We start from the raw sequence: 18,063 nt of genomic DNA on the forward strand, positions 1-18,063 counted from the left end.
ATTTTCGTGAAAATAGTAGGATTTACAGTAAGTAGAACACTCTGAGAGCCCAATCACACTTAATAGTTGTCGGCTCAAGACTGCCTAAGGCCCAACTTTTTTTTAAGTGTGAAAAATCAATAAATTTTAATTTAGTCTGAATTAAAAGTCGCTCAGGTCCTGCAATGCGAGACCTGGGCCAAATTATCTACATATCTGAATATAAACCGAACCTCGGTCGCCATGGTCGCCTTGATAGTGGTCATTTCATGCAAAAACCTGCTGCAAAAGAGGATGTGTGAATGCCTGCAGTGTAATCCTATAATACTATCTGTTGATGGAATGGTCGTTTTGAGTCGGCATAGTTAATAAGGTAGCCCTGGGCCAATATAATAAGTGTGATTGGGTTCTTAAACTTTCACACAACTCGTACAGTCATTTCCAACATGAACATGAAACACTACGTGATAGACACTAAACATATATTCACAGGTATTTATTTCCAAAACGGTGAAGAAAATATGGGTTACATGGAAGTGGAGTCCATGTTAAAAAATAGTTACAAATCCAAGTCATTGAATCATACAGTGTACAGTGTAGCTTTACTATCATACATCATAACATCATTGTTACATTAATAATATGGTATGCAGAATTTTTTTTTATAAATTGGTAATCCGCCCTCTCTCACCCTCTAGCGAATTCATCCTCCCGTCTAAGCATAATGTAGGCCCTACATAGTGAATTCAGTCCTCTGCATGATTAATTCCTTAAAATGGGGACTGAAATCCTTTTGAATTGTGGCCACTGGGAGCCCAATCTACTGTCATTTCGGTATGGGGAGGCATGAATTCTCTGACAAGATGGCTAAATTCACTGATTTAAGTTGAGGGAGGCCAAATTCATGAAAGTGGGAAATCCCCTGTGATACAAATATATTCCATATCCCTGCAAAAACATATTTGTAATATGAAACGGCATTAAATATCTTGGATTAATCATCAATTAAAAAAACTATAAAACAATCTATAGTATGAATAAACACTCAAAACAAGAGAGTTTTAGTGTAAAAGTTCCTTAGGTAACTGGAATGATTAGGAGGTGGGAGAGGAGAACTTATTATTAGTTTATTCTTTACGATGTAAGGTAATTATCTTATTTTTAAGTTTAAGTCACAAAATATTCAGTGATACACATTTACACAAACATGCGAATCAAAAACACTGCCATCATCGTCGCATCATTTTTTCATATTCTCAAAGCCATAAGATCACCAAATCTTAGTCTCTCATGTTTCAAAGAATATTTATAGTCTAAAAGGAATAAAATGTATTATGACAAAGTACAAAGTTGAGATGCAAAAAAAAAAAAAATCAGTCAGCATCTATGCTTTTTCTTCTTTTTCACTATAAATAAAACTGTCTGAGAACTTAATTGTTTACCCCATACTACCAAAAAGTATAGAAAGGCAAGAGGTCCGACTGTTGGGTTTTCCTTGGAATGGAATAAAAATCTCAAAAAGTACTACAACAAACTACAGGCCATCCTTCAAAAGAGATGATATACACACGTAAAATGTGTTCATATAGGATACGTGCTGTGTGTAGAGAATGCCTGTTCAAATTTCAAACTCTGTTTGAATTAAAATAAGACGCTCCCTATCTTGTGGTAGCATTGCATTTTCCGTTTTATTTCATGCACGGATAGTCGGACGTCGTGCCATTCTACCTGTATACTCTTTGATATTACTAACTTATGGTAGCTTTAGATAATAATAATAACAACTGTAATTACAATAATAATATTAACAAAAATAATTACAATAAAGATAGTGTAATACTGCCTTAATAAGAACCATAATGAAGTAAGTAAACTGTATAACAAGGATTCAAGGATATTAAAATAGTACAAACAGAGCAAAAATGAATAAATTAGTTACAAGATATTTAAGACCTTCAGATTAAATATCTTGAAATGCTTTACAACTGGCAATATCATTTGCATCTTTTAGCTTTCCAAAATGTAAACAAAATTACCTTTCAAATTACAGAAGCTAATGAGGCTTGAGTTGAACAATATTATTAATTATGATGATGGGATGACATACAGAAGGCTGCCCCCTAGATGCTGATTAGGTTACCTGGGAATGAGCAGTGGAGTTGTGATTATCTCGGCATTCTTAAGCTTTTGGAATGCTACTCTCCTTCAGAATTTGGTTCCTCTTCTTCTTCAAGTTCAGCTAAACAACAGATGCAAAAAAATATTTATATTATTCAATCAATATTTCAATGAATATAAAAATATTTTTATTAAAATTAGATCTTAAAAACAGTTTTATTAAAAATTAATTGAAACTAAACATGAAACATGAGTTAGAACATCAAAATCTGTCAGGTATAATTATCAATTTTTTTTGTCATCAATCTGATGAGGTACTTAGGAGAAGCACCAGGCGTCAATTATGATAAATTATACTTATTTGCTAGAATGTCAACACTTTGCCCTGATTTTGTCTTTCTTTCTATTTTGTGTAAAACTTCAACTGTGGTGACTAGTAATTCATACCTAACAATACAATTGTCCAATATATTCATAATCATGTTGAACATCTCCGCATATTATATACTACAAAAAATGAACTATATAATAATGTATAGTAGTTATATAATAAAAGGCAACCCAACCCGACACTAAACAGCTATTCAAACAACGAATGATTGATAAATAAATATCATAGTGTAGATTGCACGTATATCAAAGGCCAAATGAACAGTACCAGAGTAATACTACACTACACAAACATGTTTGTTGTTATGGGTCATGTGACTAAATCTCTCGTAACAAAGAAATCAATAACTAGGTATACTTATGCATGGTATTATGCAAATAGTTATTATCCTCATTATGAGCGGGAAAGCGACAGACAGTGTGCACTGAATGTGCAGTGTGAGTCACCATCATCGATAGTATTACTGGCCTGGATTAGACAACTAACGCTTGCTTTTCCACAGGCTGTTGTGTGCTGCGCTACACAACAGCAATTAGTATTCAAGTACACACAATAGAAATCGTACCGATAACAAAGATGACACTGAAACATAGCTCCCTAGATCAATCCTCGCGCAAATCTTCGGGTTAGCTTCCCGGGGACAAAAGAACTACCATCTGTATGTGATCTTCTACAAGAATTATTTTCAAATTTAACGGTCACAAAGTGATGAGACAAAATCAAACGCACACTTAAACGTTACTAAATGCCTGCTGATTATACACAAGCCCGAGGCCTCTGCTTCATTGCTTTTGTTCTTGAAAACAAAACCAAAGAAATGAGATACCAAATTAGTAGCTTCAATTAATATGTAGGCTACGAAAAGATACCGCAATAAAGCTGCAAATTACAAAGCGATGCTATCAGATAACTCTGATTATTGTTTTAATATCACTTGCAAAAATGAAAATGTAGACAAATCAAAAATATATATTTGTCTTTAAAATTCTGCCAATTAACTTCCATTTATAAATAATAATAACAGATTATTCATTTAATTATTACTAATATCATTGTCATTATGGTACATAGAAATTTATCATTTATATTAATATTTTGATTTGTTGAAAATGCAAAGAAGTGAGGTTTAAATTCCTAGTGAAAAACTGTAACATTTTTCAAAAAACCATATTTCATTTTTTCCCTCCTTAACTTTTCTATCCTAAATTCCTTTTAAATTTCCTTTCATTTCTTTACTGTTTCCTTTCCTTCTTTTCAATTTAGTTCCTTTCCCTTCTATGTGTTTTCTATTAGTTTCTTTATCTTTCTATTCTTTCTTTTTTCGTTCCAATCATTTTCTTTTTTCTTTCTATCCTTTCTCCTTTTGTTTCTTTAATTTACTATTCTTTCCATTTCCTTCTTTTTCTTTCCTTTTTCATTTCTTTATACCTTTCTTTTCTTTTCCCTACTAGGTGAAATTGTTTTTGTTTCTAAGCCAAAACTGTATTTTACATGCCAAAATTCCTATTACAGTTTCAATCAATCTGATTATTATCATGTGACTAAGCAAAGCTACTTCATAATATTATACTAATGCCAATGAATGATGTACAGTATACCCTCGGTGGTCTTACTATATGACACAAAAACGTGTAGATAAAATGTATTACTCAAGTGACCTACCTTCAATGGCCTCCACATCACCCTCAAGGACTTTCTGCAGTCGTTCTCGGACATCTCGTACCCGATCCTCCTGATTTTTTATATCACTTTCACTGACAACAAATTTTATACACAACGGCTGGTCAGAGTTGATGTAAACATCAGGATTCTTTTCCAACTGAGACTGAAATAAAAAAAATTATATTACATATGACTTTAAAAATTTCATGTGAAAAATAATTTAAATTAAAATATACTCCCCCTCAAATTATTGAGAAAAAAAAAATCAAAAATTTAAGCCAGGCTTTGGAGGAAAAAATGTTTTGATATGTTGAATTGTGTTTGACGCAAAATTTGGGAATGGTTAATAAGATTTTTAAATTTTTAAAAACTGGGAAGGAAAGGTTTAAAAAATGGTGGTTATGCCCATTTTTCCCCCCTCCCAATTTTTAATTATTAAAAATCTGTATAACATGGCCTTTAGCTTGGATGGTAAAGCAAATGGGTAGTTAATTCTCAAGCTCAAATCCCAATTTGTGTCACTGATATTAGGCAGTTTTTGCCGCACGACGTTAACCTTAACAAACGACGTCATAATTTATTTATCTTGCGTTGCGGAGTACGTTAATTTCAGGGTTTTAACATGCTCGACTTAAAGTTAGTTACGAATTTTGCGCATGCATATTTTTTTTTGTGTACAAAAAGGCGGAGCTATCGCTACTAAGGTTAAAGTTAAGGTTAACGTCGTAGACAGCCCTTTTTTTGCAATGTTATGCATTTATATTAAAACTGAATTATCATCAAATTACAAAATTTCAATAATCTTGTGTTTCAGGTTTTTTTTACACAGGCTTCCATAATCCATCTAGCTTCACTTCACATCATTACTCTGATTGCTGGATACATTAACATTCATGCTGTAATGTGCAACCGTTTCCAGTCCGTAGGGAGATGTTTCTAGTAATGCATCAGTGAACACGATCAATACATTCAACATTACATATATTCACATGATATTGGTGAGTACAACAGTAATACATACTACTGTATACTCCCAGATGACATGATAGATACATAGCAGGATGCATGAGCCACTGTATTGTAGTACATATATAGTAGTATAGCATACAAATATTTTATAACATGTTTATTAATTTAATCTCATCCAAAAACTTAACTTAATGACATACTGTAAAAGGAGGAAGAAAAACATTACACAAGACAAACACATGTTACTCTACATACAGTAAGCCAAGTTTCACCATGAGGCATACAGTAAGGGAGTGCATTTGTTTTTCGTTGAGAAATTAACCCAGCAGCTGTTTCAAGGCAAAACAACGTAACTGCACAAAAATATAATAGCAGTTACGTTGTCTTGCCATGGGACGGCTGCCAGGACGTTGGAATTGACAATTTACATTTCCAATCCAACATACGTTTTTGTTGGGTATGAAAACTGGAATGCATTTCCGGAATTTGATGTTTTGCAAACAGTATAATAATTAGGATTCCAAAAGATTATTTCTTTTTTTTTAGCTGCACTGCCAAATTAAAGCATTGAAAGAGTTTCTTGCCAGAAGAAACAAGCCATACGAGCGAACCCAGCCAACTATAACACTAAAAATTAAACTGGAACAGGCTTGATACAAACCAGTTTCACAACGAAGCTATTACAATGTACAAGATTATGAATAATATAAGCCCACAATATCTTATTAACAGATTCAGTTCTAAAGAAAACCCACATAATACCAGATCTAAAGACAAACTTTATCTATGCAAACCTCGAACTGAATACAAAAAGAAAAGTTTCACCTATCGTGGATCAAAATTATGGAATTCATTATCAGAAGAAGCAAAAAATGCTAAAGAATTTTAAAAATATTGTGTCAAACCTGACCAGTTTTTGAAACTGCAGATTTTATTATTTCAAATTTGAAATTGTTTAAAAGTAGCATTTAGTTCCTAATTTTTACAGTTGGTAGGTTTTTACTTTTCCATGTTTGTTTTCCCTTTCTTTTATCATATCAGTAGTTTAAGAACACGGCCTCTTGGAAGACCAACCTTTGTAAAAAGATTGAAATGAGTATCCGTGGATAAATAAAGTTATTATTATTATTATTAAGCTTAAGTACATTCACACATGTACCTCTACAACCAGCAATATTTTGGGGTTTTTTTTGGCAATGTATTATGTCAGTTCCACCAGGTGAGCTAAATTTGGAATAACATTCTCAGTCAATGATTGACACTAGCTCCTAGCATGTTTTTCTTAGTTAATGATTGACATCTCAAGGCATGATGTATATTTCCTAGTTAATGGCTGATAGCGCCAGGCATGTTTTCGTTAGGTTTCGCATCATCACCTAAAATGCACTTATTTATTCACATCTATCTACAGTATCTTTTATTGAGTACAGGACTCTTCACTTGAAGGATCATCGTACTTTTTGGCGCATAAACAAAAAACCACAGGCCTAAATAAATTAGTATTTAGCATTACTTCATGATTCTAGACTCTGAATAAATTTCATTTTCCATTTTGTTCATTTTTCCTTTATCTGAGAGCATAAGTTAATGATAAAAAAAAATTTTTTTTTTAAAGTCATCAAAAGTATTTAAAGCTCTGTTCTGACTCAAATTTTCTTTGACAAAAAACTGTTATATGGCCATATATAGTCATCATGTGCCTATATATGGTCATGTGATGTCATCATGACCATATTTATGCATGTTGCATTTTTTTGTCATATAAAACTTCATAACTGTCTGGATAGGACTTAATAAAACTCGTCCAGGATCACTCTTCATTTAATATACAGTATATTTATTCTTTCAAGTTAATAAATAAATATTTGATAGATAATTATTCAAATATTTAAAATTATTGAAAAAGATGAAAGAGAGTTATTATGCCTAATGTAATATGGCTAGTTTTACAGGTAGCACTGAATTACGCCAACATATTATATAAATCACCCCATTGCAAATCCATCCCATAAATAAAACCTTCAACACTGTATTCATAATTTCCTTCTTCAATTAATTTTTACTATCAATGATTACGGAATATGCATACAAATCAGATAAATCCCTATCTAGTAATAGTCTTAAACAGGAAAGATTATATTATTCTTACAGCCTTGATTCTGCAACGACAAAGTAAGTTAGAATTACGAAATGATACGCATACAAACGGCCGTAATAAGTCGTATTGTGATAGAGGTATTCAGGACACGTATTAAAAGAATCGCATCTTAGTGAGTAGAAGCTAACTCATTGGAATGAACAATTAGAGATTATAACACGTCTACAAGTTTATCAATAATTTTTAAATTACTTATTTATTATCAGAGAAAAAGGGATTTAATAGATTCACGGCTAAACTCTATATTTATATACTTTCTATTATTTATCGTTTAATAATTAGGATGGAATTCAAAACACTTTTATATCCATTCATTATCATCATTAATGACAACAATCTTGATGACACCAATAATGTGTGGCCAAAATATCAATTTAACCACTTTTGCAAATTATTTTAAGGAGGCTACTTCATTTTAAAAACTAACTTTAATATTATAATACCAAATGATATGGTATGTATATTTATAATATCAATAACGACAGATATAAATATCTTAGATCATTTTAAACACTAAAATATAATTAAATCATGGTCCACCTAGCTACAGTATTCTCTGTTTCACTACCGAAAAGAAATTTGTGAATTATTTATTATATCATTTTACTATTTAGGAGTAATTTTAGTATAGGACTGGTAAGGCCTCTAATTACCAAGTGTTATGGTCTAAGGCAAGGGATTTGGGTTTAAGACCACATTTACAGGACCCAGGATCAAATGTAATCATTTGGGCCAGGTTCAGCAAGTTCACGACGCTTCAGCCTTAAAAAGTACCCATTAAAATACTAGGTACCGTATATGTAATCGTCTTATGGGATTAAATGATCATATTAGATGAAACTCATCTGTTAACATTCCTCATCCCACCACGGCATCAAAATGAATACGTTGATTATAAGCGTAATGTTGCATTTTAAAAGATAAATTTGAATAACTGCTGATGACAGCAAAGCGTAAATATTGGCCACAAACCATTCCACTTTGTTTAAGAATATGCAGAGTCAAGAGAAATTTATAAGATGGGCCATTGAACATCGTCTATCATAAATCATGTTTCTATTTTTGTATGGTTTTATCTTAAAATATTAGTATATTTAGAATATTTTCATATTGACATTTAATAATAGCTTTGGCTCTTATTCACTGCCTGCAGTCATGCATAGGTTTACTAGTACAGTACATGCAAATTTACATCTCTGTTATCTTTCATTCCAAAAGGTTTGTTCGATCCATGTTTTGTCTGTATGTATTCTTAAAAATTCAAATTTGTAATAATTAGTTTGTAAAGTACCACAGTAACTGTGTACATATGTATGTCAGTTGTGGTTTGATGTGAAAGTAATAGAAGAAATCATTAAAAAAAAAAAGAATACAGGTAGAAATCAATAATTATGGAGAATGCATAATTCCAATTTGGCAGTAGAGAATTGAGATTAATTAATTATTCTTGATTTATTCAATACAAAATTACATTCATTTAACTTTACCAGCCATTCCTTACAGCCTCAATGTACTCAACTGTATGACCAATACTACAAGTAACAGTGAAGCACTATCATCAAACAGAATATAACTTGAAATTTAAAGATTTAAATAAATATAGAAATTAGGTCATAAATTCCATAAGATCTAAACCAATTTTACTAAGTGATTGTTTCCTCTCAAAGACTGTAAATATTACAGTAGAATGATGTTTATTTACTTATCTCTTGCAACATAACAGTTTGGTGAAAGCCAGTATAATCACCAAGTGGTCCATTGATTATATTTAGATAATATAATATCATGCAGACTACAAAAAGACTAAGAGAAGCCATGATTCAATATTTCGTTCTTTATTATAACATCATCAGGAAAGATGATGATGTTTGAATAAAAAACGAAATATTGAATCGTGGCTTCATTTAGTCTTTTTGGAGTCTGCATGATATATATTATCAGTATAATCACAGTATACAATATAATTATTGTAGAAGGATTTGCTTTATTAATCCAAAAATAGTGCCGGTTATGCATGATGTTGCCTTCTACTACAAAATCAAAGCAAACATCAAACTGTACTGTACTGTACTGCTGTCTCTTATACACATCTATTCTTTCAAGTTAATAAATAAAATACCAAAAGTCAAGACCTTAATTACTGCTATTGTTGAAACAGTGAAACAATGCTGTAACCTTGTACAAATCTAAATATAAATGGACAGTCTGCTAACTACAGTAAGAAACAATTACATGGTTTTTACATTTTTTTTGTTTTAATCTATATATACCAATTGTTTGTAATAATTCATACAATATAGGATGTTATCTATAGGAAATAACTTAGCGATTGCAGGATGGAATAAAGTATGTCATGTTCTAATAAAGAGATTCATTCATTATGCGGCTTAAGGCGTGGATTTTGTAAAAATACGCAGACATATGCTAGTCTTGAGCTTATTAGAACTTTATGAAACATTGTTAGTAATCACTTATTATTTTACATTTCTTCTCGTTGGGCACTGATCATGACTGAATATCCTTTTTATAGTATAAATTATACATAATAACAATAATATATATCAATAATAATATTTATTAATAAAGCGAAGTACTGTAATGGAGGAAAATGTTTGTATATGTTTTGTACAAATGAATGTTCATTAGCTTTGTCCACACTGTCATATGTGAGGTCTCACTACAAAATGAGTCTCATTGTTAGAAAATCAAAAAATTAGTTTTTATTATATTTTGGTAGATCACATTATAAGCTTTAATTTGGTCTTTGAATGGCTTCCCTGGGATAAATAGATCCAGAGATGTTAGCATTTAAAGTTTATGTGTACGAGAACCCGGTTTTGAGAAAATGGGCCTCAAAGATAAACTAACCTGTACAAATAATAGTACTAGAATTACAGAATATGCGCAGAGAACACTGTTTTAGTAAGAAAATTCACTTTAAAAGTACACAATCATAAAATATAAGTATCAAGTTATTCAAAAACATTAAAATCAACATTTTGTAAAAATGTTGCCTTTGTTTGACCTATTTTGGTGAATATCTCAATATGATTTCACCAACGATGCGTCTCATTTCGTGTTGAGACCTCAGATATTTTGTGACAAACAACTGTGATGCCCATATTTGGGTGTAATATGTATGACATCACCATGCCAATATATGGGCACGTCACAAAATTTGTCACATAAAATCATTATTTTACAGACATGTATAGCCATCCATATTAATTAAATAAAAATTTCATTAATGGTACTGTAACAATAAAACAATAATTTAGGTATAGGCATCCCTCTAATTAATACTTCTCCAATGAAAGAACACCTCCAATTAAAGACCACCCTTCTGCAGCCCCAAATGAATGCCTACAGTATTTTTTTTCTAATTAAAGATCAAAGTTTCTCAAAGACCATGAAAATTCATCCCAAAAGTGGTCTTTAATTAGAGGGAGACCTGTAGCAAAACAATAAACAATATGATATTAAACAGTAGAATGGCTAATCATGCCAATAATAATTTTAATATTGATAATAAATAAATACCGATTAAAGATTAACAGTACAGGCAAAATAAATGAATATTGAACACCTGATCTCACATAATACATTATCAATTATGAAATATGAACATTCAGCTTTTAGATTAGTATGCATTCATAACAAACAATGTTCACCCAAATGTGACAAACATTGTCCACTCAACCGTGACATTACCGTGAGCTGTAATTGCCATGCAAGACCAACCAATATTATTATATACAATGGTTATCACTCCATAAGAGGAAATTGCAATCAACAAGGGGATAAATATAAAAACAGTAAAACGCATACAAAACAGAAGATACAAAAACTAACACAAACACACAGTCACTTCATTTAGTTCATCATCTCTGCAATATTTTTTTAAACAGCAATTTAAAAAAAAATCAATACAAACAAGACATGTATGATAATTATAAAGCCAAAACCACTATTTCAATATAATACACTGGTTTTAGCATGCATGGATTATATGCACTTCACATACAGTAATTGCATTAGTCATGGGATTAATGGTAAATGCCTGGGAAGTATTCCATAACTGTTACAATTACAGCTACTGAACGTAGTTAAGTAACTAGTACTAATCATTAGGTTTACAGTATAGTCAACAAAATTACCTGGTAGAGAAGAAAATAAATAAATTGCCTTGTCCAAGTACACTAAGACTGACCTCTGACCCTTTATTTGTGGAATTTTTAGCACATACTGTAGCCTACCGGGACACCACTTAAAGATCTAAGCTTACAATAAAAATAAATATTCAAATTGCACCTTAAATTATTAGCTAACTCAATTCAGAAATAGTAAAAAGTATATAAATTTGAGAAAACTGAATTGTTTTTGTCTTATTGGTATATTTATGATTAAAAGTGAGAAAAATAAATTTATTAACTATGAACTTACAGTAAATTCTTATTATAAATGTTACTATATTTTATGTAACAAACACATCCTTTTGAAACAAATCGACACTTCACGTACTGTATGAGCTACATTTCTCTTTTATTCTGTTATGGTATTGAGACCCAGCTTTTGTTCAGTACATCTGTTACTTTGTACAGTATTATAATATTTTTTTTAATGGATCTTACTGCAACAACTAAGTCTGATAAAAAAAAATTAATAACCATAAAGGAATATTCTAATTATTAACAAAATAATTAATCAATATTTTACTTTTTTTGCCATTTTTATTTTCTTATGAAACATCAAATGAATCTCCAATTATTACTATAATGAGGAATAAACTCAGCAATGATTTAGAAGGACAAGACCAAAAAACACTTGTTTTCTATCCCCATCGGCATCAAGTTTATGACCTTGCATCCATTGGCATTATTAATTGTTATCTTCGACCCCAAAAAACTCAAAATGGCAATATATATGTGTTTCGTAGTTTGATAATACATTTTTAAAATACAGAGACCAAACGAACAAAACAAGCATAACAAAATATGATTGGTCAGATTTCAGCAGACTTGAAAATCCATTCTCAAGTTTGTGGATAACATTTATTTCTCATCTACTATAGGTCTTTTGGGAAAGGTGTTGTAATATAAAATGATGAAAAAACACAGAGGAGTCATTCATTGGACCAAGCCAAGATTTTTAGTACTAGCATAGACTTGCCTTGCCTCCAATTTGTGTAGAAAATGATTTTGGATTTTATGTATTTTTGGACGTGCATAAAACCAATAAACAAACAACATGCCTTCTGCATTAAATGTTTTGAAAACCCCAGACAAGGAACACCGCAATGCTATTTGGCCTAGGTCCCACAGGGCCGTATGAAGTTATTTTTAGTTGCAGCAAATGTTGTGTGTGAGATTTACATCTACAACTGCCATTTACCTGCTGTAGATTGTTAAAAAATGTTTTTCTGCCTTTATTAGAAAAATAATTGCAGTGATGAAGCACTGGTTTTACTAGTAATTAACGAAGAAAAAAAACAAAGAAATGTTATGCTATGCTTATAAACAAAAGGAACATTGATTTTGAAATTAAAATGAAATACAAGCGAACAAAAGCATTAAGTACTCAAGAGCATTAAAGTGTTGATAATTATTAAACAAATTTTCCAAAACTGTTAAAAGAAATTAATTTAGATTAAATCTCATTCATTTATAACATAGGTTCTCTTGTCTTATAGGCTATATCTTTTTTTTTCTGTAACTGACAATGAAAATTATGTATTATTAATATTATATTTGATTAATTTTGGTGATCATACTTGATGTTTCTTGTAAGAAAAAAAATTTGCTAATAATAATAATAATAATAATAATATATTTATATAGTGCAAATAAACTAATAAGTAAATATATACACAATTTCTTAACCTGGGTTGCCCCTGTGATGCGCTACATTTAAGAGAAATAAAGAACAGCCAACAAGCCTATCTAGGCTATAGACCTACTATAGGCCTCGCAAAGTGTAGAATTACCATTCCAAGTCTTAAATTTATGTGTTGGGCTTATAATACCCAGGTGGAACATTTTGCCTGAATGTACATTACTATAATGTTCAGAGGGTGGGCTTACAACATGATGCGTTTTAGTATTTCAAAGATATAAAATAATAATAATTAATATATCACCTTGCCTATTTTATTTTTAGGTTATAAGGGACATACATGGCATAATTTAATTTAATAAAATATTATTTTAATATTGAAGTACAGGTAAAGATTAGCATATTATTCATTAAAAAAAATAGGACCATTCAAAACATAAAATATATAAATTATAATTTAAAAAAAATATACTACATACTTTAATATAGGTATTAATGCTACCTACTTTCCCCAGTTTGTGAGGGGATGGAAATGCATTTATCAACAAAGATTAATTTGTACAAGGTAGTAGTATTAAAGATGAGTTATCAAATTGGATTGATATTTTGACAAAGAATAAAGCTAAAGAAAGCTTTTGGCATTATCCTTGTGTTTCTTTGTTACTGTCTGCTCTTATCGATTGCTAGATTAATCAAACTTGTAGTATTTTTTTATGATGAGATTTTCAGGTGGACACAAAGGCTGTGCCACACACGCCATTTATTCGTTGTAAAACAGCCACCAATGACACTCCGGCAAGCTCCATTGTGGACGTGCATGACTGCACACCTTGCAAAGCTTCATGATTGCATACAGTGGAAAAACATCAACCGAAAGTGTCCAACAGACAAGCATAGTACATTCACCACTGATCATGCATGACCATGCTCCACACAAAGAGAGGTCATCCAAGTTCATGTGTAATCTCCTCCTTGAAACGGAACAAAGCCCATGCTTTGGCTGTAGAGGGTGCTATTTATATTTTTTAAGTCATGAGAGTGTATTTTAAAGGCCAAAAAAAAAAAAAATTCTTGTGTTAGCCACGTTTTGGGAAAATCCAAAAAATGGGTAGGTCGGTAGGAAGAGTTTTTTTTAAATTTTTATTTATTTTTTTTTTCTTACTAATGTGTTTATGCCTAAAAAGTAGATAATACACAAAAATATAACAAAGACCATTTAAAAATCTATATTGAAGAGCAAAACAATCGCCTAGCACTATCAAATCGCCTACAGTCAAGCAAGATAGGCCTATGCTAGCCTTTTTAGTTGATTTAAAAAAATATATTTTTCGTTGTAGTTAAAAAAAAAACTAAAATGGCGAACCCCAAATTCATACATTTTAGGTCGGTTGGGCGTGATCAACACAATCATTTTTTTATATGGCCTAAATGTTGACTCTAAAAAATACAATTACTCTTGCCACTGTTTTGTTTATTTCAATAAAAGTTAGTTTTCCTCTTGATAGTTCAATGCTAATTTTGCCAGATGTTTACTTGTTCATCGATTTCTCATAGCCGAGTCTCTTTATTAGTAAATAATTGGGATCCTTCATTAACTCCTCTGTACAAATGCTTATGAATCTGGGAACGCATCTACCTCCGACAGGTGTGCAACATAACTGAAGCACATGCATTGTCCTTGACTACATTACTGTACAGGTATATTAAAATGTAAAATACTAAAGAAGAAATGTGTTTCGCTGGCGAGTATAATAGAGGTGAATTATTACATAATCAGATAACAATTACAGATTTATTTGAAATTGTTTCAATTTTATGGTGCATTCTTAGACAATAAACACATATAGGCCTATAGAACAGAATTAATTAATCAGTACAAATATTTACCAAATTAAAAAAATACTGTAAAATCCTAAACACCAAACACAGAGCAAGAAAAATATAAAAAATACATTCAAATCCTTGGAATGTGTATGCTAATGTTTAATGGCACTGGTGGAAATATTGTAATGCTCATAAATTAAAAGTATAAAATACTGTGTATATGATAAAAAAACAAAAAACTACAACACATATAACATTTTGTGAGGTTATTTTTAATTGATGATATATTAATTCTATATATATTTAAATAAAAGCAAAAAACTTAATTTAAATATAATATACATAGAGCAATAAAATGTAAATACTAAAATCTCTTTAAACTCAACAAACAATTAGCATTAAGTGGTACACAAACCTATAGCGACCTTCTTTAATTTCATAATGAACTTTTATTGTCATGAAGTAGAGAAATAAGGCCAATTCTGATAAACATTATCATATAATTGCTGCCCTCTATTGGCAATAAGAAATTAACAGGGTGTCAACAGAGGGCAGAATTTATATGCTAATAGTTATCAGAAGTCTAAACAAAACGAAGAAAAAAAATGAACCCCAAAAAATCAAAAGAATGCTCCTATGGACAGCTAAAAATGATATACCGTATTTTACAGTTAACATCTCTAAAATATACCCCTCCGTCCGAACAGACTTCGTAAATGAGAAAATTAATAATTCAGAGAGTTTGAATTTTCAGGATCTCAGTGTGGTGAGGGTATGCCTAGGCCTATGCTACAAAGTACAGGGCTAGGTAGGCCTAAGCCTTGCCATGGGAGACAAATTTTGTCATGAAATATGACTTGGATTTTACTTTTTCTTGCAACATAATAATACTTTACAGAAGCCAAAATTACCTGTGTTTACTGAGAAGTCTTCATTTGAAATGACATCCAATTTAAAACATGACCATATAATGGCCAAAATGAGTGTTATTATTCTTTTCATAAAGATCACGAATCCATGCGATAAGTGAGACTTACTGTACAATTTGCCTGAACAAGCATGCACAGCTCCAACTTAATTATGATCCTACTTTTAATTATGCTGAACGTTTATCCCTCCTTCAGATTCCATTTATTTCTGACCGTTATAAATATCTCCTTCTTTCTTTTGTATTGTCTTGCTTCCATAGAAAATATGATATTGAACCAAATCTTTTTCCTGTTGTTAATAACCGTCATCTGTCTGATTTTAGATTTAAGATCCAATTTGGTAGAACAAATTGTTATAAATTTACTGTTTTTAATTATTTTCCTTATTTATGGAACGACCTACCTCCAAATATTAGGGAATGTGCAATTAATTCTACAAAATTTAAATATGTAATTAAGCAATATTTTTTAAATTAAATCATATTAAATTAATTAAATTATATTTTTACCTTAACGAAATTATAATTTTCTTTGTAATATTTTTATTAACTTTTTATATTGTACATATGAATTGTGAATTTTTCAGATTTTAATGTTTGTCTTTTTAATGTTTTGGAGAGCCTTTAGATAGTGATTAAGTTCGCTTTTAGGTAATCCTCAGGCTTTTTGCTTTTTGTCATTTGATTCTCCTATCTATTATACTGTATTTTCTTGCCTGGAAATAAATAAAATAAATAAATAAAATAATATATCTCGACTGAAAACGATTGATATTTCTTGTTTTAAACTTAGTTTTATGTCACTCCATTAGTTTGAATGTTTTCTTTCTTAGCTGATGTAACATTTTATATTATTTTTGAAGCCTTTTAAATACATTTTAAAGTGTTTTTTGTAGTTAAAAATGATCGTTCATAATGACGTCATCGCCGCAGATTGGGTACGTAAAATCAAGTTCGTAAATGGGAGATGTTACTGTATTCAAATAAATGCCCTGCTTGTAAAAAACCCACTCTAGAACCTCATTTAGAACAAATGCCTCCCGAAATTAACTCCCCGGGCATTAATATTTTCATTGAATAAACGCACCACCATCCCCCCACACCTTTAATGATTGTAAACAAAACTAATGGAAGCAACATCATTCTCAACACATTCTATTGATTTTCTACTCCAGTAGAATTACATTTTTTTCTATCCACTTTGGGATAAGTAAATCTTTATTACTATGTAAGAACACATTTGGACGGTAATTATATGTTGTAGTTGCACATTTACAGTGAAATAAAGGGGCGTTTATTGGAGTGTATATGTATCCATTTTACACCAACATAAATAAATGCGTCCCTCAAATAAACGCCAGCCTCACAAACTCTTCTCAACAATAAATGCCCTGTGTTGTTTATTCTAATAAACATAGTAAATTCTTTTGACAACCAAACATATTGAGCACATACCTGTGAGGCATTCTGTCCTGTGATTGGCTGAGTGCTAAGATGTAAACTTGATGCAATACTTTGAATTAGACTCTCATCAGACATACCTGGTCCAACACCTGAAATATTATCAAGGGATATTCTTAGAATGGCATCAAATTATAATAGTACACTGTAGATAAGCAAAGGAAAGCAATACTGTAGTACAGTAGTCATGAAATATTGCACTTTTACCCGCGCGCAGGCGTCGTAGATATATCGTAGCCTGATATAGACAATCTAACCTGCGCGCAGGCTTCGTAGCCTGATATAAACAATCTAAGCAAGGCTACGCAAAGCGAACCTACGAAGCAAAAGCATGTTGTTTATTTGTATGTGCAGAAAGACTGCTGCAGCTCACTGGAATAAACAATGTATTGTTTGATAATTTGCGAATGGCAAACACGAGTTTAGACCGTTAATTTAAAGTATGGAACTGTTTTTCAATAAGAAAAACGTACACTTGACTTCATGGGAGTCTCCTCTTCCACTCGCTGTCCACGACAGGAACTTGTTTGTACTGCTGTATTATTTTTAAAAATTAATTAGCCTATGCCTAGCTTATTTTTTTATTTACAATTATTTTACCTCATTTAAAATGTCAAAAAACGATGTCCTCAATGGCAATACACACGTGAAAAGATATTGTTCATCAAATGATATTGTCTTGATTTAGTAAGATAAATAATAAATATAAAGGAGAATTAACGTCCGTTGGTTGTAACATTC

The 18,063-nt window shown here is 31.0% G+C and overlaps 1 protein-coding gene across 1 annotated transcript in view; it reads right to left on the bottom strand.

Moving 5' to 3' along the window:
* Window positions 1-460: 460 nt before the first annotated feature.
* The window catches only part of LOC117100748 (methyl-CpG-binding domain protein 2-like), a 20,921-nt gene continuing 3,318 nt past the window's right edge, over window positions 461-18,063 (bottom strand). The window contains exons 4-6 of the mRNA XM_033240539.1: window positions 17,317-17,414; window positions 4,151-4,313; window positions 461-2,218 (exon numbers count right to left, since the gene is read on the bottom strand). Of these exons, the coding sequence (XP_033096430.1) occupies window positions 2,175-2,218; window positions 4,151-4,313; window positions 17,317-17,414 (305 nt within the window). The 3' untranslated portion in view covers window positions 461-2,174. The remainder of the gene's footprint in view (window positions 2,219-4,150; window positions 4,314-17,316; window positions 17,415-18,063) is intronic.

This window comes from Anneissia japonica, unplaced genomic scaffold, assembly GCF_011630105.1.
Source record: "Anneissia japonica isolate Jap-2015-1 unplaced genomic scaffold, ASM1163010v1 scaffold670_len1213532_cov191, whole genome shotgun sequence".
In the NCBI taxonomy this organism is placed as follows: domain Eukaryota; kingdom Metazoa; phylum Echinodermata; class Crinoidea; order Comatulida; family Comatulidae; genus Anneissia; species Anneissia japonica.